Source organism: Sus scrofa, chromosome 10 (genome assembly GCF_054392235.1).
Source record: "Sus scrofa isolate SSC_HxYL_T2T_F1_AM1 chromosome 10, Sscrofa_HxYL_maternal_Yorkshire_Landrace_v2.0, whole genome shotgun sequence".
NCBI lineage: Eukaryota > Metazoa > Chordata > Mammalia > Artiodactyla > Suidae > Sus > Sus scrofa.
The window spans coordinates 49174105-49200028 of NC_139392.1; the positions used below are offsets into that span (position 1 = coordinate 49174105).

General features: G+C 51.1%; 1 protein-coding gene and 1 pseudogene across 9 annotated transcripts in view; one reads left to right on the top strand and one right to left on the bottom strand.

The window, feature by feature from the left end:
- The window catches only part of LOC146399379 (protein FAM240B-like), a 134704-nt pseudogene that overhangs the window by 33864 nt on the left and 74916 nt on the right, over positions 1-25924 (top strand). The window lies entirely within an intron of this gene.
- LOC110258139 (USP6 N-terminal-like protein) lies at positions 5076-25062 on the bottom strand. Of its 8 annotated transcripts, none has more exons than XM_084979593.1 (21): positions 24892-25062; positions 23885-24033; positions 22758-22886; positions 21741-21889; positions 20643-20795; positions 19523-19671; positions 17890-18038; positions 16711-16834; positions 13782-13852; positions 13234-13319; positions 12357-12423; positions 12067-12147; positions 11714-11821; positions 10539-10648; positions 9999-10047; positions 9186-9306; positions 8413-8507; positions 8174-8239; positions 7631-7730; positions 7244-7396; positions 5076-6960 (listed from the first exon to the last, which is right to left on the bottom strand). In XM_084979593.1, exons 9-21 carry the CDS (start codon positions 13842-13844, stop codon positions 6515-6517), a joined length of 1545 nt encoding a protein of 514 aa, XP_084835719.1. In that variant the 5' UTR covers positions 13845-13852; positions 16711-16834; positions 17890-18038; positions 19523-19671; positions 20643-20795; positions 21741-21889; positions 22758-22886; positions 23885-24033; positions 24892-25062; the 3' UTR covers positions 5076-6514. The 8 variants fall into 8 exon arrangements, with proteins under 8 accessions (XP_084835719.1, XP_084835722.1, XP_084835723.1 ...); XM_084979596.1 differs by having other exon boundaries at positions 5076-6957; positions 24892-25055; XM_084979597.1 differs by having other exon boundaries at positions 5076-6957; positions 23885-24029; positions 24892-25052.

The window sequence follows — 25924 nt, forward strand, 5'->3', positions numbered from 1 at the left end:
TCAGTCACATTCATCCTGTCTTCTTTCATTTCAATGCCTATGATGACTTCAGAAGTGGGGAATTAACCTGTAAAGACAGTGTTTTCAAAAGCAAGGTGATGTGTAGTACATATTTAAGTTTTATGGTTAAATCTAAAGCATGTTAATCATAGAAGCTATTTTCATCCACTGTGTACAAGAAGAGAAGAAGTAGGCAACCTTTTTTTTCTATTTCATAAAAAGAGTGAATTTTGAAGCTGTCTGATTTTGCAACTTACAAGAAATGCTCAAATCCTTCTTCAGCACCTTCTGGTGCCTTTGGGGAGGGAAACCAGGCATGGGAACTCATCATGTAATAAACCTGGGTGCTACTTAGACAATAAGAAATATTGAAAACTCTTCCACAAATATTTAAAAAAAAATCATACAACTTTTGGCTCTGCTTCAGCGCACTGTTGATACACAGAAGCATTCACCCCCCTCCTCCATCTAAAACCCACTTTAATACATCTAAGAGACATAGGTCTGTATCTTCTTCACTACTTTATAGCCAGCATTTGTTTCAGTGTCTGATGCATGTGAGTGTTCAATGAAATTTAGCGAACAAATCAATTGGAAGACTCTCATTTCCCCTGCATTTTCTGTTTTTCTTGCTATCTTCAAAAAGTACATTTACTCTCTTACTTCAGAAAATTGAATACATCATTGGAATGTTAATTAGACATACTCCTCTCACCCACTGAGATCTCTCACTTTTTGCGCAAGACACTGAGCAGCTGTCTTTGTTGATCTTCTTCAACAAGGTCTCTTACTTTCTGGCCAAATATACTAGCTGAATATCAGAGGGAAGGTGAGGAGGAAAGAAAAAGGATCGCCATGGTGTTTATTGTCCTGGTTCTCTGTTGTGGTTTGTCTGTGAGTGCCTTTAACTGAGGCTACATTTTTCTGGATGGGCCTCCTGGATTACCGAGATCTCTCTCTCCCCTATCTTCCAACACTTGGGGGAGTTCCCATTGTGACAGAGCAGAAAGGAATCTGACTAGTAACATGAAGATGCAGTTTCAATCCCTGGCCTTGATCAGTGGGTCAAGGATATGGTGTTCCCATGAGCTGTGGTGTAGGTCCCAGATGAAGCTTGGATCCTGTGTTGCTGTGGTTGTGGTGTAGGCTGGCATCTATATCTCCAATTGGAACCTAAGCCTGGGAATTTCCATATGCCACTAGTGCAGCCCTAAAAAAAAAAAAAAAAAAAAAAAAAACCACACACACACAAACACAAACACTTGGAAATTTGAAAGATGTGAACTTTTCCTTCTGAGAATTCCCTATCCCTTCTCTCAGGAGAATTTGGAATAAGATGGTTATTTTCTTTACTTTGTTAGTTCAGTTAATTACTTATTACTCACCCGTCCATTTCTAATCTGCCCTAAATTTGCTAGTACAAAGAAATATCATGCACTGATCTCTTATTATTTGCAATCCTTTTCAAATTTCATCTCAACATAATTTTATGACATGAATACATTATTTCCAATACATAGAGATGAAAGCTGAGGCTTAGAATAATTTATTTCACTTGTCCAGGATGCTGTAACCAGTAAGTTGTGGAAGTAAAGGCTGTTTCAGTTCCAAGCTCTTAGCCTCCTAATTTAAAAGTTCTTCAAAATCAGAAATCTCTGCAAAGTGCTGGCCACAATTCACCACAAGAAGGATATCAATCCTTTATTTTATAACATATTATAAATGAACTTTCTGAGAATTCACCTACATGGAGCTCAGTATATGATCTACAAATAGCAATAAAATTTTTGGCATTGGGAATTGAGTGGGTTATGAGAGGATTTCATTCCCTTTATTTTGCGTCAAAAGAAACTGAGACACAGGAAAGGAAAGGAACATTTCCATAACTGCACATTCTGATGCTGACAGAATAAAGTTAACTATTTCCTAAATCCCAACCTCTTTTATTTTCCCCTACCTGGAATTGCTGGTGTACTCACTTGTTACAGAGTAATTCCAGCAAAAGCCATTGTTTTCTTCACCCAATTCATCTATAGAATTACTTTTGTGAGTCTCATTTTCCAAGTGAGACCTGCCCCATAGGGAAAAGATGTTAAAAGGTGGTAATCAAACACATCCTTTGACTCTGTGTTCCAGCTTTTTCTCATATAAAGAAAAATCACACAAAGAAAAGATGAATGATACAGGATTTTAAGCTTCCAGTTTCCACATGGATTTAGCCTGTCTCTCCATTTTATTCCTAAATCATAAGAGTAAATTGTGCGGGGATATGACAGGACTTACTCTTTGGTAGCACAAGTATATGGTGCTGCTTTTTCCTATTTTGGAAAAGGAGGTTTGTTCCAAATGTTTCTACTCAGTCCTTTACAACAATAAATTTACTCAAGCATCTGGGACCCAAGATGGAAATTGATGCCCTCTGAAGAAAACACATAGTCTACTAGATGTGAAGAACTGGTCCACTATGAGAGTGCTGTATCAATGTTCTCTCCCTTTATTAAAAAATTAATTAACATAAACTCAGTTAAGTGGAATTGGGAGACCAGAAGGAAGAACTTTTATGCCCTGTAACATACCAGAGCCCAGTAGGAATAAGAAACACTTCTTTCCTTGCAAGTTGTTCAGCCAGTGAAGAGCCATGGGCTCTTTTATTTATTTACTTAACTCTCCAAACTCTCTTTTATCCTTTGTAAACCATTCTCCTTTTCTTGCCTTGATGGAGATTGCATATAGTTGGTCATGGTTTCAGGCCTCAAATTGAAATTCTTGCTGATGCCAAATACACGCATCTTTGTGCAAAAAAAAAAAAAATATCCAGCATTCTTTTTGTTTCAGGTCAACAACCAGTGAGGATTCTGCCACCTATGAGTGAGTGTTAACTTAGAACATACTTCATGGAATCTCCTGAATGATTTGAGTATTTGCATTTGCACAGAGCACAGTTCCTTTGGTAAATGCTCTGAGATTTCTCAGAGGAAGGGTAGGTTGAAATACTACATCACTTATTTTGGGTGATATTCCAGATTTCTTATTCAAAAATATCTGTTATTTATTTCAAAATCTATGGATATGGAAATGATCCACCTTTGATGACTGGATGAAGAGCCATGATTGTTCTGAATCACATCTGGTGAGTCATTCATCCTTCTGTTGTCACCAACTCAGATTACATTTCATCATCACCATCATCATTGTCATCATCATTGTCAGATTATTAACTAGGGTTTCCACAACAAAATACTACTGACTGGGAAACTTAAGCAACAGACATTTATTTTCTCACATTTCTGGAGGCTGGACCTCCAAGATCAAGGTGGCGATAACAGGGTTGGCCTCTAGTGGGTCCTGTCTTCCCTGCTTGTAGATGGCTGCCTTCTCACTTTGCCCTCACATGGCCTTTCCTCTAAGCAAACATGGAAATGGTAGCTCTATTCTATTAGTGCCCCCACCCTTATATTAAGAAGCAACAGCTTTTTCAGTCTCCACTATTCAAAGCTTTCCAGCCTATACATCTGGTGTATGAATAAATAATTTTTTAGATTACTTCAGCCTCACCCAATTTATTTATTTATTTATTTGGGCCACACCTGCAGCCTACGGAAGTTCCCACACTAGGGGTCAATTGGAGCTGCAGCTGATGATCCATGCTACAGCCACAGCAACTTGGGATTTGAGCCACATCTGAGACCTACACCACAGCTTACAGAAACACCTGAGCAAGGCCAGGGATCTAACCCACATCCTTATGAATTGGACTCATTTCCACTGTTCCATGATGAGAACTCAGACCTTAACAAATTTCTAACTTCAGCCTCATCAGACATGCTGAGCCTGAAGTACCCAAATGAACTGATCAAATTCCAAACCCACTGGAACCATCTGAAATAGTAATAAATGTTGATGTTTTAAACCACTAAGTTTGGGGGTGATTTCTTTTATAAGGCAATGGTGTCTGAAATACTGCAGTAATTTAGACACTCTATTATTAGATAAACTAATTGAACTGGATGGACAGTGGAAAAAAATAGAGAAATAGATACTTTGTATATGCAATCAGTTGTATTGCTGGGTCATGTGGCACAGATCATTGGTATGGAATAATATTCAGCTGCTTGCCTCTTAAAAAAATCAATTCTTGCAAAAGTTGTAGAAAGGAGAGCTGCTTTGGATCAGAATGTGATATCGGTCATTTTTTTTCATCCACTTTTATGGTCACTGTGCACTATGTCAGAGAAAATGCTCTGTATAGACTCAATGAGCAGCAGGATCTACCTGTTACCAACTGTTGTCTGGCTCTGTCACTGCTGAGTGTCCAAAATTCCATCAGTAAATTCTATCACTAACTCCCTCATAGGGCACAATTCTCTAGAGAAAACAACCGGAAATTTGTGGCATCTTAGGTCACTAAAACTCCTCAACCTGGGAGTACTCTTGTGGAAAATTGGGCGAAGGATCCTGTGTTTTCACTGCTGCGGCTCAGATCACAGATATGGTGTGGGTTTGATTGCTGGCTCAGGAACTTCCACCTTAAAGATTTCCATATGCAAATCTTTAAGAGGTGGTCTGCTCACAGCTTTCCCAGAAATAAGAGCAATAAATGATTCTTTTCTAAAGGGGAGATTCATAATACATTACCATAGTCACCATAGTCCACCTCTTATGCCCCTTGAATCCATTTCCTTTATGCACTGTGAGCATGGCACCCCTAGAGTCCTGTTTCTGAGGGTAACTTATCAGAGATCATTAGGGGAATGAACTGCAGTTGATCTTAGAGCAGCACCTTCTACTTCTCATCTTCTTCCTTCACTGTCAATTCTATTCTGGCTTCACTTTTCACCCACAGCTCAACTGATCTCCACCATACTTTAGCTGGAGGTCTAGTCACTTCTTCAAAAATACTCTTCCTGACACCACTGTGTTAGAGCATCTCCTTTTCCACCTAATATTCAGGGCAGTTAGCTCTGCTAGTGTCGTACGAAGAGCCTCTTCTCTGAATTACTACAGATTGCACTCCTTCTAGTGCTCAGGGTGTAAGATTTAAGCTAAATTCAACACTGACAAATGGGACAAGAAGAAGAAAGTAAAGGATTTTATTATAGTATAATTGATCATTTTTGTCAACTCATTCTGAGGCTTTCCAGGATTTTGGAGTTTGCAGTTAGGTAAGCCAACCAACAAATATCCTTACATTTAAAAACAATTTCATTTGATTTTTTTTCATTTACAACTAAAATTATCCTAATTGAAACATATTTTTTTTGTGGCATATGGAGTGTCCAGGCCTGGGATTATATCTGAGATGTAGTTGTAACCTACTCCACAGCTGCAACAATACTTTTAATCTACTGTGCCAGGCCAGGTATCAAACCTGTGTCTTTGGTTCTTCCAATCCTATTGTTCAACAGTAGAGATTCCATATTTTGTATTGAAATAGCCTTATATAATATATATGTGAAATTGGGCTAATTTACATCTTGTTAAGCCTTTGCATTCTATATCTATTTCTGAGCCACTATATGATTTTAATTGTAACATTATAATTTGTGTTGTCTTCTGGAATGACTCATTACTCTTTTAAAAGTTAAATGCAATTTGCATACATTTATGCTTTTAGGTGAACTTTTAGAAACAAAGAACTATCAGGCATAGTTCATTTTGTATGGAAAGGAATACAGTATAGTTGTACCATTTTCCCCCAAAGATATAGATTTAATGTACTGCCATGTTTTTAGACTAGAAATGTATATATGACCATACCTAAAGTAAGTTATTTTATTATATTGACAACTTCATAATAGTTTCTGTCTCAAAGGGAGAAGCTTGAGAGACTATGCAAGCTATGGGAAATAGAATTAGCCAAGTAGAACTGTTCAGTTTAGCCAAACAAAAGGGCTTAGAGCAGTCAGGCAAGTTTCTGGGAATACCATGGTCCAAGATCATTAGAGACATGTTACAAACCCTACCAAATTCACCACTACCATTCTTGCCTCATAGTAACAAGAAAGAAATGAAAGGAGCTCTAGGAGATTTATAGTGGGAAATTATTCACGCTTTGCCATTGGAGCTCCTTAATACAAAAGCTTACATGTTTTTCAAAGTGTCTGCTCTATGAATACTTGCAGCTGGATGACTGAGGCAGAAGATGAATTCTGCCACCCTGTGGTGAACACCGGGATTTGGGATTCAATGTCTTAGTGCTGCAAGTGGCAAGATGCATCTCATTTGAAAGACAAATCTTAGAAATCACTGGATTTTTGAGGAAAATTTAACTTCATCACAAATGCCTGTTGTGTCATGGATAATGTCAAAGGGTCATTTGCAAAATGATGGAGTAGCATTACAAATCTTAATGAAGTTGAAATAGCATATCCTGTTTTGGCCATGGTGGTCACTGCCCCAGGAAGGGCATTGGCTGCACTTGTCATGGGTCAGGAGGGTTGTCCTGGGCCCTGTGGCTGCATGTTCAATGGGCCCAGGAAGGACTTGTGTCTGGGGCCTTGGTGGGGCTGCAGGGCTAGGCCTGCAGTGTTGCCCTGAGGGCGACCTTGGCCCGTGCTGAGGGGCAAAGGTCCCAACACTCGGGCTCAAACCCGATGTCAACCTGCCACTTCACTGGACACTCATAGTTCTTGGGGATGTTGGGAAGGGAGGTCCATCTCCAGGGCCACATTCGGTCCTGAGGTATGCAGAGGGATGGGAATAGGCAGGACAGACTCAGAGACTCTTGGGCCCTCAGGGGGCATCCTGATGCCACGGCCCCCTCTTGATGGTGCTCTTCAGCCTGTAAGTAGGTCTGGCTGGGTGAGGGTCTTTGCTGCTGGTGCTGGGCAGGTGGGCCATGGAGAGCTGGCCCGTCCTCTCCAGGGAGTTCCTTGATGCTTGTAGTGATAGGGCAAGGCCTGGGTTCCAGGGATGGTCGCTCCAGACCCAGGGGCCTCGTGGGGAACTCCTCAGGTTCTGCTGGAAGTGAGCACACCAGGTCAGTGTCTCCCCCAGGCTCTGTGATCTGTGCAGGGTGGGGCTGCTGGTGGCCCAAATGGCCACCCTGGCCCCACCCTGAGAACATCCTTTGTGCCTGGGAAGGTTATGGTCAGTATCTGTGGAGGCTGCCCTGGGGCCCAACCCATGCAGGCTGAGCCTCAGAGCAGATGAGCAGGTGGACGGGGGGAGCAGGAAGGCCCTGGATGATCCATGGGTCACTGCCCTGGAAGGGGTATCAGGAGGGGACCCCTGCTGAGCCCACCTGGAGGGAGTAGGCCATATTTCTTCTTTTGCAGCTCAGTCATTGTGGCTTGTAACCTTTTGATCACTGTGTCATCATCCAGGGTCCATGGCTTGGAGATCGAGTACTGGAAAAACTCATGCAATCCCTCCAGGGGCAGCTTCAGGAGGCGTTCTGAGGATAAGCATGCCATCAGGCCAACAGGGGCCCCACTGGGAAGGTTCAGCCCCCACCCTGGGGCCTTTCCCTGGGGGCAGCAGACACGCTCTGCTGGCCCCAGGAGAACCAAGGCAGTGTCACATCCAGCAGCTGGCCCCATTCTTGCACCTCTCCCAGGGCCTCTACCCAGCCTGTGTGTCAGCTGGCCCACCTCTGTGGCCTGAGCATCCCAGGCTCAGGCTTACTCACTTTGGTGAATCTTGATGATTGTATAGGCCATGGCTGTGAGCATTCGCTCACCCTCCAGGATGTATGCGTCCAGTAGTCTCAGTGTGAGTGAGAATGGTGTCTGTGGGGACAGCAGGCCCAGGAGGGGCAGATTGAGCAGGGCACAAGGTGTGTGTTGAGGGAGTGTCCTAGAACAGGGTAGGAGCCCCCCACTGCCTCTGCGTCCTGTGGTCCCACAGGCTGCCTCCAAACAGGCCCTACAGCTCTTAGCTGAGTGGACTGAAGAGGTCCCCACCAGGCCACCTGGGGTCCTAAGGGCCTGGCCTGCACATCTGCTGACCTAGAGATAAAAGACTGCCCCAGGCTCCACAGGAGCACCTCCAAGAAGCCTGGGGCTGACTGCAGGGTGGGCACGGGCTTGCCCTCCTCCTGGGCTGACCCAGCCTTCCCTCCAGGAGCCCAGGGAAAGACGGTTTGCCCAAGGACCCCAGTTCCCCCCTCCCCAGGGTTCTGGGCTTCCCCTGGGATGCCCCTCAGGGAACTGGTCTCCCTGGGCACACTTACATGGTCAATAAAGCAGCGCTGAAACCATGGCGTAGTATAAATTGCTGTGGACATGTATTCCTTGTCCTGACAGAGGTACAAGTGATCGGGGCTGGCCTGCTTGGCCTCAAACCTCCCCCCCAGAGGCCCCATGCAGCCACCCCCCTGGCCAGTGGACCCCAGCTCAGGCCTGGCCTCACCAAGGCCAAGAACATGAAAGTGCAGGCAGGCTAGGCCATGTGAGGGCTGCTTCTACTCACCAGGTGCTGCTTCAGCTTGGGGAGCGTCCTTTCCAGAATCTTATCATGATGGGCCTGCAGTCTCTGCAGTTTCGGGAACCCCGGAGTGAAGAAGCCTGAGAATACGCAAGAATCACCCCAAAAAAGTCAAAGGTGTACCTGGCAGGGGCTTATGTGCCCTTGGAACCCAGGGCCTCCTCCCTGCACAGTGTCCCCGGTGTGCAGGGCCCACTCCAGCCTGGCTGGATGGCTCTTCCCAGATAGGACTGGTTGCTTTTGAGGCTTGGGGTGGCCCAGGGTTGAGAACCTGCTCACTGAGGCCCAGCTTGGCAGGTGCCCAGTGCTGAGCATCAGGCAGGCATCTGTCTCTGGCACAGGCTCTCTCAACTGTGGCTACAGCAGGGGACAAGGGTCCCAGTACTGAGTGGCTGGGAGTGGCCCAAGGGATGGGGGTGGGGTGTGCATGAACATTTCCTGGGCCTGGGAGTCAGGTGGGGGGCACATCAGGGAGATGCTGCCACCTGGGCCTCCTCTGATCAGGGGCTTGGGGTGGGGTTGGAGGTGGCCTGGTAGCAGCAGAAGAGAGGCAGAGGGACCAGCAGGGATGGAGTGGTCTGGATGAGGCCAGCGCTGAGGGCTGTGGTTACAGGACGCAGACTGCTAGGGGGGAGCTGGTGACCTTTGCTGATGGGGAGATGGACCAGGTCAGTCCCTGGCAGCCCCACAACTGGGAGAACTCTGCAGGGAGACTCCTGACTCTGAGTAACATCCAGTGCTCTGTGGCAGTCACCTACCATGCATGGCATGTCTTTTGTTTTCCATCAGTTGGGCCAGTGCCCAGAAAGCATCCTCCTCATTAAGAAACATGAGCAGGATGGCGACAATCTGGTTCATGCCATGGCAGTAGCCCACCTCCTGCAAGAGTCAGACATGGCTGCTGGGACCACTTCAGAGGCCTCCACCATCCCCTTCCTGGCACTTTCACCTCAGCTTCTGGACGGTCTCCCACTCATGCCTGGGCACCATCCCAGACCCCCTTTCCCAGATGAGGCATGCTGGGTGCTGGGAACCAGCAAGGTCTGGATGTCCTGCTATGAGGGGAGGTGGAGGGTTGCTGACTGTGGCCTGTGTGGGCCTGGCTTTTGTGTGGCGGTGGTGTGTGGGTGGCCCAGGCCCTATTGTGGGCAGCCTATGGGGTCCTCTCAGGTTGTGTTCTTTGAGGGATTGTTTCAGAAAGAGCAGATGGGGCCGGGAGCTGCCTCCCATGGGCCACACAGGAGTTGGTTTGCTGGGACCTCTCATCCTTGCTAGGATTCTGATTCATAAAATGGCATTTCAAGATTCAAACTTAAGCGTTGTGACCACAGCAATGCTTTTTAGGGCCATGTGAACTTGCTATCAGCTCGTGGGCTGATGCAGCCCAGGAATCATGTGCCATTTCTGTCCTTAAAACTGGGGTCTGCACCCCAGCCATCCATGTCAGTTTCAGAGCAGAGGTCCCCCTGCATCATCTCTGTGGCCATGGGAGCTGACATCCTGACTGGTGTCAATAGGCCACTAAAGAAGCAGGGCCACTGTGGGATGGCTGACCAGGGGCGGGTACTCACCGTGTTGTAGACAGAGTAAGCTGCAAGCACGTTGAAGAGGGCTTGCTGCCTGGAAAGGGGACAATGAGGCTCACTATAAACACCTTCCACTGGTCAAGTGTGTGGTGCGTGTGGGACACTGGATGGAGCAAGGATTGCTAATGTAGGACAGAGTGATAAAATTGTGGGTTCCATCCCACTTTTCTTTTATAAATGATATGAATTGTTTAAAAAAGTAGACAAACATCAAAATGAGGTGTCATTTTGACTCATCTGACTCTCACTCCATTCTTCTGTGTCCTGGTCCAGCCTGCTCTCTGCTGCCCAGTGCCCCTCCCATCCCTGCAGGGGCCTGTTGACTTCTGAGGGCACAGCCATCCTCCCTCAGGGCCACCCCAGCCCTGTGTGCTCCCACTCCTGCAGGTGCTCTGCACGGGCCCCACTCTCACCACCTCAGGTCCAGCCCTCGCCATCATGCCTCCTCTCCCCCAGGATCCCCGGGCCACCACACCCCTGCTCCCCTGCTCTCCTGCCCCAGGACCAGTGGCCCAACATCCTCACTTGATGCCGTAACGCTCCCTGAACATAATATTGTTTTGGAAGGTGTAGCTCACATCCATGTCGATAAATTTGATGTCCAGAGAGTAGAGCCTGGCCTGCTCTTTCATTCTCTGTGGGTAGAGCCGGGGGTGGGGGGGTGGCAAAGTCAGAGGCCTGGAACCCTAACCAGCAGAGCAGGCACTGCCAGCTCAACATGAGTGTTTCTAGAGAAACCTTTCTTTTGCTTGTTTCGGAAGCCAGGCAGGATCACAAGGGTGCCCAGGTCACAGCCTGTGCCCAGAAGCCCTGTGGATAATCAGCCTGTGGCTTCTCCAGTCCCAGACCCCCACCCAATGGTGACACACTGGCCAGGCCACCAGATCCCCTCCTCCCCCACCCCACACAAGGCAGTCCAGGATGACAGTGCCTCTGCCCTGGTGATGGGCTTGTCCCCTGGGAGGCTGCTCCCAGGTGTGTGTGTCCCAGGGTAGTGGGATGCTGAGAGGGCAACTGGGCCTCTGTCCCTTGACCCCTCTGAGTCCCACCACAGACAGGCTGGGTGAGGCAGAGGGCCAGAAGGGGAGCCCATGCCTTGTTTTCAGGGCCTTTTGAGAGCCTGAGGACTAAGTGTGATGCTGGCTCTTTTCCCACAGTGTCAGTGGGTGTTCACCATGCTCGGGGGCCTCTCAGATCACCCATCATTGAGCAACTTGGACACCTGTGGCCACTATCACACCCGCTCCCTTGCACTTCTCCTGATGATGCCGCTCAGCCGGGTGCATAGAGCACCCACCCTGGGCTGTGGGACTTAGGGTGCCCACGGTGCAGATGGGGGCTGAGTGGCAGGAACTGGCCATGGGTAGGGACCTCTCTTGGTTAATGGATTGAGACCTGTTTCTTGACCCAGGTCAGTCAGGGCTGTGTTCATCTGGCCGGGTGGTCTCTATCCATGGTTTCTGTGGGGTCACCTTGCTCTTTCCTCTTGGCTTCTGTCCCTTGCCCTGTGACTCTGTCCCCCTCAGGGGTATGGGAGGCCTTAGTGTGATGCTAGGTGGCACCTGTGCAACCCTGGACTCAGTGTCTGCATGGTTGGCATGGCTTTCCTGGCAGGTGGGCCCTGGGCCTATAAGCCTGGGAGGTGCCAGGAAATCTGGGGACAGGCGAGGGTCCCTGAGGCACAGGTGGAGGGGCCATACCTGGTATTTCCCTTGGTTCTCTGCCTTCACCTTCTCCAGGTCCAACAGCAGAGACCATGCCTGTCCTCTCACCTGTGGGGGGATCCCCTTGTAGACCCGCCGGCGCATCTGCAGGTAAGAAGGGGCCCTAAGACTGGTGCAAGTGACACCCAGTGACATGAAGCAAGACTCATGCAGAAGTTGCTCAGGAGAGGCTGGCTCTGCCCGGGCCTGGCCCAGTCTCCCCCAGCTAAGGATAGGCTGTGGTGTGGGCATGGCTGGTCCACTCTGTGGGGTCCTGGGCTAGGGTGGCCAGGAAAGCCCCAGGAGACCCAGACCAGCCTCCTTCAGGGTCAGAATGCTCAGGTTTCTACCTTTTGACTGTCCCCGTATTTGCCCCAGTTCCTCAGCATCTTCACCCACTTAGGGGCTCGCCTGATGTCCTTGGCTCTTTGCTGGAAAAGGGGACATGGTGGTGTTAGCCAAGCTTCCTGCTTCCCTAAAGTAGCCCTGACTCAGGGCTCTGATCTTAGAGGAGGCATGAAGGCACAGACCCCTCACAGCCCAAGGACCCCCAACAACTCTGGGGTCAGGCAGCAAGGAACCACAGCCACTGCGTGGCCACCTCCCACCTCCCACCAGCATAGCATGGACTGGCTCTCACCCTTGCCTCTTGGGTGCTGAGGCTGTGGATGCTGAGGCCCTGGGTGCTGAGGCTAGGCTGCTCCTGACTACAAGGCAAGAGAAGTAGAGCTGTGAGGACCAGGTGTCTGGAGGCCCCCAGCCCCTGCCACCCCCCATCTTAACCAGGGATACCCTGACGGAGGAGGACCCAAGGTGGGTGCCAGCTCTGGAGCAGACTGCAGCACCCCAGGCAGTGCCCCTACTTCCACTGAGGCTGGCCACCCCCTCTGCACTGTGCACCCCCACTCCTGACCTGACAGGTGTGTGGCCCCTCCCAGAGCAGACCCAGAAACTTCACCCCAGTCTCCCCTCCCCCATCATGGCCAGGCCAGCCATCCTACCCTGAATCTCCTCCTGGCACCACACAAGGAGTCAAACTCCCCCTGCCTCTGTCACCTTCCTGTGAGCTTTTAGGTCCTACATTACCATCTCCTAACCATCTGTCCAATATCTGAAGCAACATCTCACTGCCCTTCACAGTGTCCCCACATGGCCCCCTGGCTGGGCCCACTGCCCTTGGAGACCTGTGGGCCAGGTGCCCCTCCCCCTGTGGCCAGGCTCTGTAGAGCCACTGCAGATCAGGCTGAGCCCTGACCCTGACCCTGCTGGATGGCTGCCCTGGGCTCTCCCCAGTGTGGGTGTAGAGGCCACAGGGCTAAGGCCCAGGATGGCTCAGCCTCCAGTTTTTCCTGTATATTCTTTAAGCTCTCTCACCCCAAGCCTAGTGTGGACCCTGGTCCCCAGTGGCCACCAGGATTTGAGGCCCTGAGCTAGACAGAAGGGTTCTACCTCCAGAGGTGTTTCTGCAAATGGTAACCCTCCCTGGGGAGGGGGGAGGGGGTATCAAGATGACTCACGGCAAAAAGCCTAGCCTGTCTGTGGCCTTGTAGAGCAACAGGTCAGCATCATCCCATGGGTCCGCTGGAGGCCCTGACCGGCGCCCCTGAAACCCAGATGGGGCACCAAGGTGAGGGGTTACAAGCAGAGTGTCCTCAGGAGCCCAGGAACCTCTGATGGTGGCCCAGCATGAGAACCTGCCCCAAGGAGAGCCACCTGCACCTCATCTTCTCCTACCTTCTCTGATCCTGCATGGGACACACCTGCTCCTGCTGCCTCTGAGCTTCACATGGTCAGCCTTTGCTCTGATCCCCCAGGGACACACTTGCCCCCTTGGGCTGTGATTCCCCACCTTGGGCCTCACCTTCCCCCTCAGGGAGTGGTCCACACCTGGAATATTTTGATTCCCATTGGGGGATGTACCTGCTCCTGCTGATGACAATGACCTTTGGGCCTCACTTGTTCTACTTGGGTCTTGTCCCCACCAGGCCTCCCTGCCTGCCCTTGGCTCTGACCCCTTCCAGGGCTGCAGCTGCTCCTAATGGCTAAGCTCCCTCTGGTGCCTCACCTGTTCATAGCTGGCAATGATATCTGCTCGTTCCAGGGCCAGCAGGGTCTCCAGCTTTACCATGTCTGATGCTGAAAGAAAAAATCCAAATATTCCAGTGCATGAAAGAGCTTCAGAGAACCAACAGGTTGAAGTGGGCCCCCTGTTGGCAGCTCCCCTTCTATCTGATCAGACAGGAGAAAACCATGCTGCCTGGGTGGGTGACATCCCAAACATCCTAACACTTCCACTTACAGACCCTTGCCAGCAGCCTGGAGATCCTGTCACAATGAGATGAGGAGGAAAAAGAAGGCGGCCAGGAGGCCAAGGCCAGCAGCTGTCCTGCAGCACCGGGGTGTGAGCTCCCTGGGCCAGGGGAGCTGAGGGAAGAGAAGCTGCCAGCTGTGGAGGGCCTCACAGGCTCATAGGACTCATATTTTGCTTAGGCATCAAAAGCCCAGGGAACAAAAGATAAACATTGATAAAGTGGACTTGATTAAATTTAAAACAGCTGTGCCTCAAGTGACAAGTGACACTGTCAAGAAAATGACAACCCACACAATGAATAAAAATGTGAGACTGACCTGACAGATAAGAGCCCAGTATACAGAATATGGCCAAACTCCTTATTCCACTATAGAAATGGCCCAAGTAGACATTGGGCAGAGGGCCTGAATAGACTTTCCTGCAAAATCAAGGCCAAAGGGCACAGGAGACCAATCTCAACATTAGCATCAGGGGGATGCAAATCAAAGCCAGCAGAGGACCAAACTTTTCACCCACTGGAGTGGCTGTTACTGATCAAATGAGGATGTGGAAAAGCTGGCACCTTCCTGTTTGGCTGGCAGGATTGTAAAATGGGGCAATTTCTTTGGAAAACCAGGCTTTTCTCCAAAAGTTAAATGAAGAGTTGCCACATGATACAACAGGTCCTTTCCCAGGTATACACCCAAGAGAGAGGAAGACAGGGACACAGATAGATGTACATGCACATTCATAGCAGAGCTACTCCCAAGAGCAAAAAGAGGGCCCCATCTAAGTAGCCCTGGACAGGTGGCTGGAGGACCAGGATGTGGTGGTACATCATTCAACCAGAAAAAGAGGGAAACACTGCCACGTGCTGCAACATGGATGGATATGATGCTCAGGAAAGAAAGCAGACACGGAGACCACATGCTGTGAAGTTCCATGGAGGTGCTGTGTCCAGCAGAGCCAAGCCCCGACAGAAAGAGGTCAGTGGCCCCCAGTGCTGGGGGCAGGGTCCAGTGGGGGTATGAACTGATAGATTTTTTTCATGAGGTAGAGGAAGGTGGAAATAGTGGTGATGGTGGCATGGCTCTGCTAATACACTAAATGCCACTGAGTGGTATAATTTAGCACCTACATTTGATGTGTAAATTTTAAGAAAAAAGCTCTGAGCCAGATTCCCTGCCTTCTGGGCCCCAGGAGGCACTGAAGTTGGAAGTGGAAGGTGCACAGGTGAATATAAGGCCCAGTATTCTCCCATCCAAGGAGAGTCCTTTGCTCTAGCCCACTAAGCTCTTCCCTGACCATGTGCCCACTCTGGATGTGTCCACTAGGGAGGCAGGGTGGGATGTGGGCACCAGAGATCTCTAGGACAAGAGGCTCCCATCGGTTCCATTCCTTTTTTTTTTTTTTTTTTTTTTGTCATTTTGTCTTTGGGGCCACACCTGTGGCATACGGAGGTTCCCAGGCCAGGGGTCCAATTGGAGCTGTAGCTACGGCCAATGCCACAGCCACAGCAATGCCAGATCTGAGACAAGTCTGTGACCTACAACACAGCTCCCTGCAATGCTGGATCCTTAACCCACTGAGCAAGGTCAGAGATCAAACCCTCAACCTCATGGTTTCTAGTTGGATTCCTTAACCTGTGAGCCATGACAGAAACTCCTGCTCCATTCCTCTTAACTCTCAGCTGATTCTTCCTGGTGAATCAGGGAAGAGCACCAGCCCATTGGGGGGGGGGTGGAATTGGTAAAAGGATAATATATTTGACCATAGGCAGCCTCTGTGCTATGAGATCATCCCTAGGTTCACAGTTCTGAACAAGTCACAGGGGGAAGGGCCTCATTTTCCCTGTTCACATTGTGGGACACATCTGTTCTGGGACAACGCAAAGAGGGTCCAGCCAATGAGGAACACAGCTGGAGTCTGTGGTTCAGATGACACAATGGGGGACAGGATGCTGAACTGGGTGAGGCTCTTATGTCCCCAGCCCACAGGCCACACATGCTCACCCAGCTGGTGTCCCTGATCTCAGTGGGTTGGATGGGAAACCTCCAGGATCCAGGCCAAAGAAGAGGCTTGGAGGGACCATTGGGACCTGGAGAGTTGCCTGAACTCAGACCTCCTCCTCTGCAATTGCCCCATGTTGCTCCTCGTCCTTCCATTCCTGCCTCTCGACCTCTTCCTCTTCTGTCTCCCTAATGTCCGCCTCCCACCACCACTTTTCCACATTCCTCCAACATCCACACTCATCCACAGTGGTCTCAATGCTACATTCTGCCCATTCCCCAGGGCCCGTGTCTCCTTCATCCACCTCCGCAACAGTCCTCCACGTTCCTCCTCCCCATCCATGGCTCCTCCACCAGCTATTCATCCTTCTACCTCCTACATCCATCTCTCCACCTGATCCAGCTTCTTTGTAAGTCCACCTCTTCCTCCTCCTCCTGCATCCTCTCTCCTCACTACTCCTCCCCACCTTCCTTTTCTGGGCCAGGGGTCTGAGCTCAGACCTCAGGTTCCTCACAGGTATTCAGGTACCTCTGGAAGCATCCCACACACCACAGATCCCTGAGCGGGCTGCATCCTCAGTGGTTGGTGCTGTAGATCCTTGTCACATTGGCTACAGACCAGAGTGGTCCAGGCTCCCACCAGAGGCCCCTGTCCCCTAGTGTCAGTATGTGGTGAGGGAGCAAGTCACACTTACCTGTGTGTCCTCTCGCTGCTGGTTCTGTGCCTCTTTGGTGGAAATGCACCCAGGGACGGGGTGGGAGAGGTGGAGAAATGGACGAGCGTCAGAGCAGGTCAGAGACCACAGGGCCTCCAACTGCCTGGGGACAAGATAAAAGTGAGTGCCAGGCAGAAGACAGAACTGTTGGTCACTGTTATTCCAACAACAATAGGGCTGAGGGCAGAGGTCACAGTTCATGCTGAGCCCATAACTAAAGACTCATCATCTCCAGGGGCAGGGCTGTAACCCAGCAGGACAAGATGGCAGGGGAAGATGACAGGGGAAGCTCTAACCTGTCAGGTGATGGACCCAGGCACATGGAAACTCAGGAAGGCTTGGTCCCCCAACCCTCACCTTCCTCACTCTTTCTCTCTCCATCCCTCTTAGGAATTCAGGGAACATAATGATGTGGACTCTAAGCTCCTGGCTTTGACATGACTCAGGCCAGCGATGGACCACCCAGGTAAAAGCAGCTCCCAGATTTCTCTGGGTCTGAGCATCAAACCAGTGGCTCACATGGGTACACTTTTAAGTGACACCACGTGGATCCCAGTAGATGAGGCTGTTGGCTGGCCTGGACCTGAAAGTGTACTTCAGCCCCTTCTCCATCTCACCTTCATTCTCTTCCATCCACCTCCCACTCCTCCATCTCCTCGTGCATGGTCCTCCCACTCTCCCTCCTCCATCTACATTTCCTCCATCATCCCCCTCCCCATCCATCAAAATTTTATTTTCTTCCTCACAGTCCTGTCTTTAATGCTCCTCATCACTCACCTGCTTTCTCCATCCTCCTGCATCCACCTTTTCTCCTACATCCATCTCTCCTCTGACTTGACCTTCCTTCCTCCCCATCCTCCTTCTCCTCCTGTGCCTGCATCCTCTCCCCTCCTCCTCCTACAACCTCTCCCCTCCCTCCTATTCCCCCTCTTCCACTTCTGGTCCAGGATTCTGAGCTCTGACCTCAGGCTCCTGACAGGGACTGAGGCACCTCTGTCAGCAGCCCACATTTCACAGAGACCTAAGTGGGCTACACACATGGTGATTGGTGCTGGATGTCCTTGTCACCTCAACCTCAGACCAGAGTGGTCCAGGCACCCACCATGGGCTTCTTTACTTGAAGTGTCAGTAGGGGCTGAGGGTACAGCTCTTGCTCACCTTTCTGACTCTCGCTGTTAGATGTGGGCCTCTCCTCTCAAGATGGTAACGAGGTAACCAGGCGGGTGTGGGGATCAGGTGGGTCAGAGCAGGGCAGGCAGGTGAGTGAGCGTCAGAGCAGGTCAGTGACCACGAGGGCCTCCAACTGCCTGGGGACACGAAGCAGAATGGGTTCAGAGCAGCAGATACAACTCTGGGGTCTCTGCCATTCCAACCAATATGGTGCCCATCCCACTGGCCAGGAGCATCACTGACTCCTTGACCTGAAAAGTGACTTTCTTTTCTGGGAGGGTCCTCTGTCCACACAGGGGAGCATCAGCAGGGGGAGATGGAGACTGGCTGTGCTGGAAACTTGCAACCAGCTGGTCCACCAACCCTTCTTGCACTCCACTCCCCTGCCTGATTGCAGTGCCAGGAGAATTCTGATGTGGACCCTAAGCCCTTGCCATTGGACTTGAATCAGGCCAGCTATTTCATACCACCTTGTCCTCACCCAGCTTCCTGAGGTCCCTGGGACTTAGCATCAACCCAGGGTCTCAGTAGGGTACAAGCATTGCAGGGACCCCATCCAGATCCCAATAGAGCTGGTTCTGGGCTGGCATGGACCCCCTGCTCCCCGCTCCATTCATCCATCTAGGACAAAGGTCAGATGTCCGGGTCAGTATTAAGCACATAACCAAGGAGGTTATCCTCTCCAGGGACAGGGCTGTAACATGGCAGGAGAAGTTGACAGGAGCAGGTGTCACCTGGCAGGTGAGGGACCTGGGCAAATAGGTCTTCACTAACATTTGGACCCCAACTCTGACCTTCATTCATTCCTCCTCTCCCCTCCCACTTAGGGTTTCCAAGAAAGTACTCAAGTGGACTCTAAGCCCTTGAAGTTTGACTTGACTCAGGCCAGCAATGTGCCACCCAGGCCTCACCACACTGCCGGATTTCACCAGGTCCAAGCATCAAACCAGGAGCTCACTCAGGTACACCCTTTAAGAGACCCCACACAGCTCGCCATACTACGTACTCTGGAATGGCCTGGACCCCCTTTTTCCCCTCCCCCCTCTTCCATCTGTCCTTCAACCTCTTCCATCCATCCATCTCCTCCTGCTCAGTCCTTTCCTCCCCCTCCTCTATCTATTCCTCTTCATCCTCCTGCTCTTCATGCTCTTCCTGATCCATCTTCCTTGCATCCTCCTCCTCACCTCCGTTCATGTTTTCTCCTCTTCTCACTCTTGTCCCTATTTCTTATCCTCATTCACCTCCTCCCTCCATCCTGCTGCATCCACCTTTTCTCCTGAATCCATCTTTCTTCTTGCTAGACCTTCCTTCCTTTCTTCCCATCCTCCTCCTCCTCCTGCATCCTCTCCCCTCCTGCACCTCCTTCAGCCTCACATGTCCATCCTTCTCCCTCTCTTCCTTTTCTGGACAAGAGTCTGACCTCTAACCTTGGGCTCCTCCAGGTCGTCGGGCACCTCTGGCAGCAGCCCGTAGTTCATGGAACCCAGAAGGGGCTTCATGCTCAGGGATTGGTGCTAGAGGTCCTTGTCACCTTGACCTCAGACCCATGTGCTCCAGGCACCCACCACAGTCCTCTTCCCTTGAGATATTGGTAGAGGGTGAGGGTGCAGCTCAAGCCCACCTTTCTGACACTCCCTGTTGGATGTGGGCCTCTCCTCTCAAGATGGTAAGAAGGTAAGCAGGTGGGTGTGGAGATCAGGTGGGTTCGATCAGGGCCAGAAGATGAGCAAGCTTCAGAGCAGGTCAGTGACCGCAAGAACCTCCACCTGCCTGGGGACATGATGCAGAGTGGGTTCCAGGCAGCTGCAAGTTCATTCTAATTCCACACAATATTGGGCTAAGGTCAGAAGTAAGGGTCAGTACTGAGCCCAAAATGAAGGAGGTCATCCTTTTCAGGGACAGGGCTGTAACCCAGCAGGGGAGGATGACCACAGACAGATGTAGCCTGACAGGTGATAGACTCGGGCACATGAAAACTCAGGAACACCCGGTCCCTAACCCTGCTCTTCCTTCACTCCTCCTCTCCCCTCCATCCTAGGGGTTCCATGGTGAACCCTAAGTCATTGCCATTGGACTAGAATTAGACCAGCAATTTCCCACCCAGGCCTCCCCCAGCTCCCTGTGGTTAGCGAGTTTGTAGCATTAAATTAGGGTGTAAATCAAGTATAATCTCTAGCAACTCAACTTGGAACCCAAGATCAACTCTCAGGGCTGGCCTGGACCCCCTGCTTCTCCTCCACATCCTCTTCCATCTCTGCTTCATCCTCTTCCATCCACTTCTTGCACCATCCATCTCCTCCTGCTCAGTCCTCCCCTTCCTCTAACTCCTCCTCCTCCATCAATTGCCTAACACTTCATCCATCTTTTTTCTTCTTTCTCTCACTCCTGTCTTCATTTCTTGTCCTCACGCACCACCTCCTCACCTACATCCAACTCTGGTGTAGCTGGACCTTCCTTCCTCCCATCCTTCTCCTCTCCTGCATCTGCTTCCCTCCCTCCTACTCTGAACCTTGCTTTTCTGGGCCAGGTGTCTTTTGCTCTGACCTCAGGCTCCTGACAGGGACTCAGGCACCTCTGTTAGCAGCCTGCACTGCAGGGATCCCTGAGGGGGCTGCATGCTCAGTGGTTGGTACTGGAGGTCATTGTCACCTCCCCCCCCCAGCCCTGAGTGGTCTGGGTACCCACCAGTGACCTCTGTACTTGAGGGGTTGGTATGGGATGAGGGTGCAGCTCCTGCTCACCTTTCTCACTCTCACAGTTGGATATGGGCCTCTCCTCACAAAATGGTAACAAGATAACCAGTCAGGTGGGGGAATCAAGTGGGTCAAAAAAGGTTGGGCAGACAGATGAGCAGGCGTCAGAGCAGGTCAGTGACCACGAGGGCCTCCAACTGCCTGGGGACACAAAGCAGAGTGGCTGTCAGACAGCAGGCAGAATTGTGAGTTTACTGTCATTCCCCCCACATAGAGTTGATGGCAGAGATCAGGGTCAACATTGAGCGCATAACCAGGGAAGTCCTCCTCTCCAGGGACAAGGCTCTCAGGAGAAGGTGACTGGGGCAGCTGTAGCCTGGCAGGCAATGGACTTGGGCATATCAACCCTCAGGAACACTTGGTCTCCTATCCCTGACCTTCCTTCACTCCTCCATCTTAGAGGTTTCTGGGAGGATAGTGATGTGGACCCTCAGTTTTTGCCTTTGGATTTGAATCAGGACAGAGATTTCCCACCCAGGCCTCACCCAGCTGCCTGAGGTTCCCTGGGTCACAGCATCAAACAAGGTGCTCCCTCAGGTACAACTTTTAAGAAACACCATTTGGAACTCAATACAGCAGACCCTGGGCTGGTCTGGACACCCTGCTTCTCTTTCACTCCCCTCTCCATCTCACCTGCATTCTCTTCCATCCACCTCCATCTCCCCACCTCTCCTCCGCTTCCTTCCTCCTGCTATTCCCCTCCCCCCAACCATCTGTCTTTTACTACCTCACCCTCCTGTATTTTATACTCCTCTTCAATCACCTCGTCCTTCCTCCTTTCTCCATCCAATTCTGGTCCAGCTAGACCTTCCTTCCTCCCCATCCTTCCCCTCTTCCTCCTCCAGCACCTGGATTCTCTCCCCTCCTTCCTCCTCCCCCTCTTCCCTTCTGGGCCAGGAGTCTGAGCTGTCACCTCAGGCTCCTCAAAGGGACTTGGGCATTCTGGCCCTGAGGGGTGCTGCATGCTCAGTGGTTGGTGCCGGCAGTCCTTGTCACCTCAGCCCCAGACCTGAGTGGTGCAGGCACCCACCAGTGGCCTCTGTCCTTGAGGTGTTGGTAGTGGGTGAGGAAGAAGTTCAAGCTCACCTTTCTGACTCTCACTGTTGGGCTTGGGCCTCTCCTCTCAAAATGGTGAAAAGGTAACCAGGCGGGTGTGAGGATCAGGTGGGTCAGAGCAGGGTGGGCAGGCGAGTGAGTGTCAGAGCAGATCAGCAACTCTGAGGGACTCCAGTAGCCTGGTGACATGAAGCAGAGTGGGTATAAGGCAGGGTGCAGAACTCTGGGATCCCTGCCTTTCCACCCACAGTGGAAATGGGCCATCCCCTTGGCCAGGAGCAGCATTGAACTCTTGACCTATAAAATGACTTTCCTTTGGTATGAGATCCTCTCTCCACACAGGGGAGTGGGACCAGGAGCAGGTGGAGCCTGGCTGAACTGGTCATAGGCACCTGGACTCTCATGACCAGCTGGTCCTCCAACCCTGACCTTCTTTAACTCCTCCTCTCCCGCTGCTTGTCAGAAGTGCCAAGTGGATATGGATGTGGACACTAAGCCCTTGCAGTTGGACTGGCATCAGGCCAATGATTTCCCACCTCATCCTCACCCAGCTCCCTGAGGTTCCTGAGGTCCAACCATCAAACCAGGGGCTCATTCAGGCATGGCTTTTGCAGGGACCCTTCCTGGAACCCATAGAGCTGGCTCTGGGCTGGCCTGGACCCCCTGCTCCGCCTCCATCTATCCATCTTCTCCTGCTCCTTTGTCCTCCTCCTGCTACACTTTTCCTCCTGCTCCTTTGTTCTTTCCTGCCTTTCCCCTCCCTCTTTCCTCCACTTCGTCTCCTCCTGAAACCTCTCTGTCTAATCTTCTTCCCACCGTGCCCCCCACCTGAAGTCAGTTTTCTGAACTCTGACCTTGGGCCCCTCACATGGAATCAGGCACTGTGGGCAGCAGCCTTCACCCCTTGGAGACACAAGGGACTGCACGCAGCTGGCTCATGGTCAGGGCTGGGTTTGGCATCATCTTGGCCGAGACCAGGGAGGACTGAGTCACCGACCCGCTTGCCCCTGTCCCCAAGAGTCAGTATGCAGTGCAGGTTTTTCTTACCTTTCTGGCCTCTTGCTGTTAGAGCTGGTCTCTGCTGTATAAATGGACCCAAGTTCAGGTCGGTGGGTCAGAACAGGGAGGGCAGGCAAGTGTCAGAGCAGGTCAGAGACCACAAGGGCCTCCAACTGCCTGGGGACACAAAGCAGAGAGGGTGCTATGCAGAGGGTTGAACTTGGAGGTTGCTGCCAATCCACCCAAAATAGGACCAAGGTCAGAGGTCAGTGTTAGCACTGAATCCACAACCAAGGAGGTCATCTCCTCCAGGGACAGGACAGTCAGCTGGCAGTGGAAGGTGACTGGGCCAGCTGTAGTGGCAGGCAATGAACCCAGGCACAGGGCCCCTCAGAAACACTTGGTCCCCGACCATGACCTTTCTTCACTCCTCCTCTCCCCCTCCCTATTAGGGGTTCCAGGACAGTAGTGATGTGGACACTAATCCCTTGCCAATGGACTTAAATCAGGCCAGAGACTTTCCACCCAGGCCTCACACAGCTCCCTGAGGTACCCAGGGTCCAAGCATCAAACCTGGGGCTCACTACACCACTGAAGCAACCCCATCTGGATTGCAGTACCACCTGCTCTGGGCTGGCCTGGGTCCCCTATTTCTCCTCTTCCCCCTCCTCCACCTCTCCTTCTTCCTCTTCTATCCATCACTTCCATCCACCCATCTTCTCCTGCTTAGTTCTCCCCCTCCTTCATCTACTCCTCTCCATCTACCTGCTCTAATTCCTTCATCCTTACTCTTCCTGCTCTCACTCCTGTCTTTTTAACTCCTCCTAATTCACCTCCTGTATCCACCCTTCCTCCTACTTTCATCTCTCCTTGGCTAGACCTCTCTTCCTCCACATCCTCCTCTTCCTCTTCCTGCATCATCTCTCCTCCTTCCTTCTCCCTCTCTTCCTTTACTGGGCCTGGGTTCTGAGCTCTCACCTCAGGCTCTTCACAGGGACTCAGGCATCTCTGGCAGCAGCCCACACCCCACAGAGCCCTGAGTGGGCTACATGCTCAGGGGCTTGGTGCTGGAGGTCCCTGTCACCTCAGGCCCAGACCTGAGTGGTCCACACACCAACCAGTCGCCTCTCCTTCCTTGAAGTGTTGGTAGGGTCAAGGGTGCAGCTTATGCTCACCTTTCTGACTCTTGCGGTTGGATATGGGCCTCTCCTCTCAAAATGATAACAAGTCAAACAGGAAGGTGTGGGAATCAGGTGGGTCAGAGCAGGGCGGGCAGGCGAGCGAGCGTCAGAGCAGGTCAGCAACCACAAGGGTCTCCAACTGCCTGGGCACAGGAAGCAGAGTGGGTGCCAGGCAACAGACAGAGCTCTGGGGTCACTGCCATTCCACCCACAGTGGAGCCCACCCATTGGCCAGGAGCAGCCCTGAACCGTTGGCCTGAAATTTGACTTTCCTTAGGGGGAGGGTCATCTCTCCATGCAGGCAAGGGTGACTGGGATGGGATGGACCTGGGCACCTGGACTCTCACAACCAGCTGTCCCTGAACTCTAATCTTCCTTCACTCCTCCTCTCCCACTGCTTGTTAGCAGTGTCAGGAGGATACTGATATGAAGAGTAAGCTCTTGTGGTTAGTCTTGAATCAGGCCAGTGATTTTCCCCTCAGGCCTCAATCAGTACCTTGAGGTTCCCCACATCTGAGCATCAAACCAAGGGATCACTCAAGTAAAATATCTACAGGGACCCCAACATGACTCTCAAGGAACTGGCTTGGGTTGGTCTTGGCCTCCTGTCCTCCTGCTCCCCCTTTCTGTGCTGGTCCTCCTCCTGCTCATCCTTCTTGCCCTGTTCCTTCACTGTTCATCTTTCCTCCTTCTCCCCTGCATCACCTCCTCCTGCCCCCATCCCCCCACTTCCATTTCTCTTCATCCTCATTTTCCTTTCACCTACCCCCCTTCCCCACTCCAGAAATCTTAGCTCAGACCTTGGCCACCTTCATGAGCCTGGGCACTGTGGCTGCAGCTGGCACCCCTTGGCTCCCTGAGGGGCTGCATCCCCCTGGCTCACCTTCTGTGCTCCAGTGTTGGTGTCAGCTCAGCCACAGCTCATGGGGAAGGGGGTCACCTGCCAAGTGGCCTCTGTGCCCAAGGTGCCCATTAGGGATGAGGGTGCCTCTCTTGCTCACCTTTCTGAGCTCTCGCTGTTGGAGGTGCGCCTCTCCTCTAGAAACAGTGACAAGGTGGATGAGGGGGATGGTGGGTCAGAACAGGACAGACAAGCAAGCTCCAGAGCAGGTCAGAGACCACAAGAGCTCCCAACTGCCTTCGGACACGAAGCAGAGTGGGTGCCAGGCAGCATCGGAACTATGATGTCACTGCCATTCCATCCATGAGGGCCCATCTCATTGGTCGGCATCAGCCCTGAGCCCTTTACCTGAAAGCTCTTGCCTTCGGGGGAGGGTCCTGTGACCAAACTGATCTCCCCCAGGAGGCCTGGCCTTGTCCCACTGTCCCTTGGCCCACCTCCCCAGGTGTCCAGCACCCCTTGGAAGGGTGTGTATCACAGTCGTGTTCTGTTCCTGCCCACAGGACACTGCAGAGCTTTTGCATTTATACCAACACTAGGGACCATCATTAACTTGGGGCCAGTGTCAGTGGCTGTGTAACATGTGTATTAAGTCACAATCATCACAGTATACCATTCATCATTTTTAGTGAAAGTTCTGCAAGTATTGACAAATACATATAGTAGTGTACTCACCATATTAATCAATATGCAAAATATTTTATCACCGCAAGTATCTCCCCATGCCTCTTTGTGTCACCTCCTGCCTGTACCTTGGAAAACACTTGTCTTGGAAAACAGTGACTCATTTCCATTCTAACAGTTTTGTCTTTTTGTCTTCCAGCTTTATTGAAGTATAATTGAGAAATTAAAACTGCATATATTTGGAGTTCCTTCTGTTTTGTGATTGGTTACAAATCAACTGCAGTGACTTGGGTTGCTGTAGAGGCACAGGTTCCATTCCAGGCCTGGCACAGTGGGTTAAAGAAACTGGCCTTGCCATAGCTGTGGCATAGTTCTCAGCTAGGGCTTGGATTCAATACCTGCCTAGGGAATCTCCGTATGCCATGGTTGTGGCCATTAAAATAATTGTATGTATTTAAGGTGTATGATGTCATGACTTTACATATATATATATATATACACACACATAT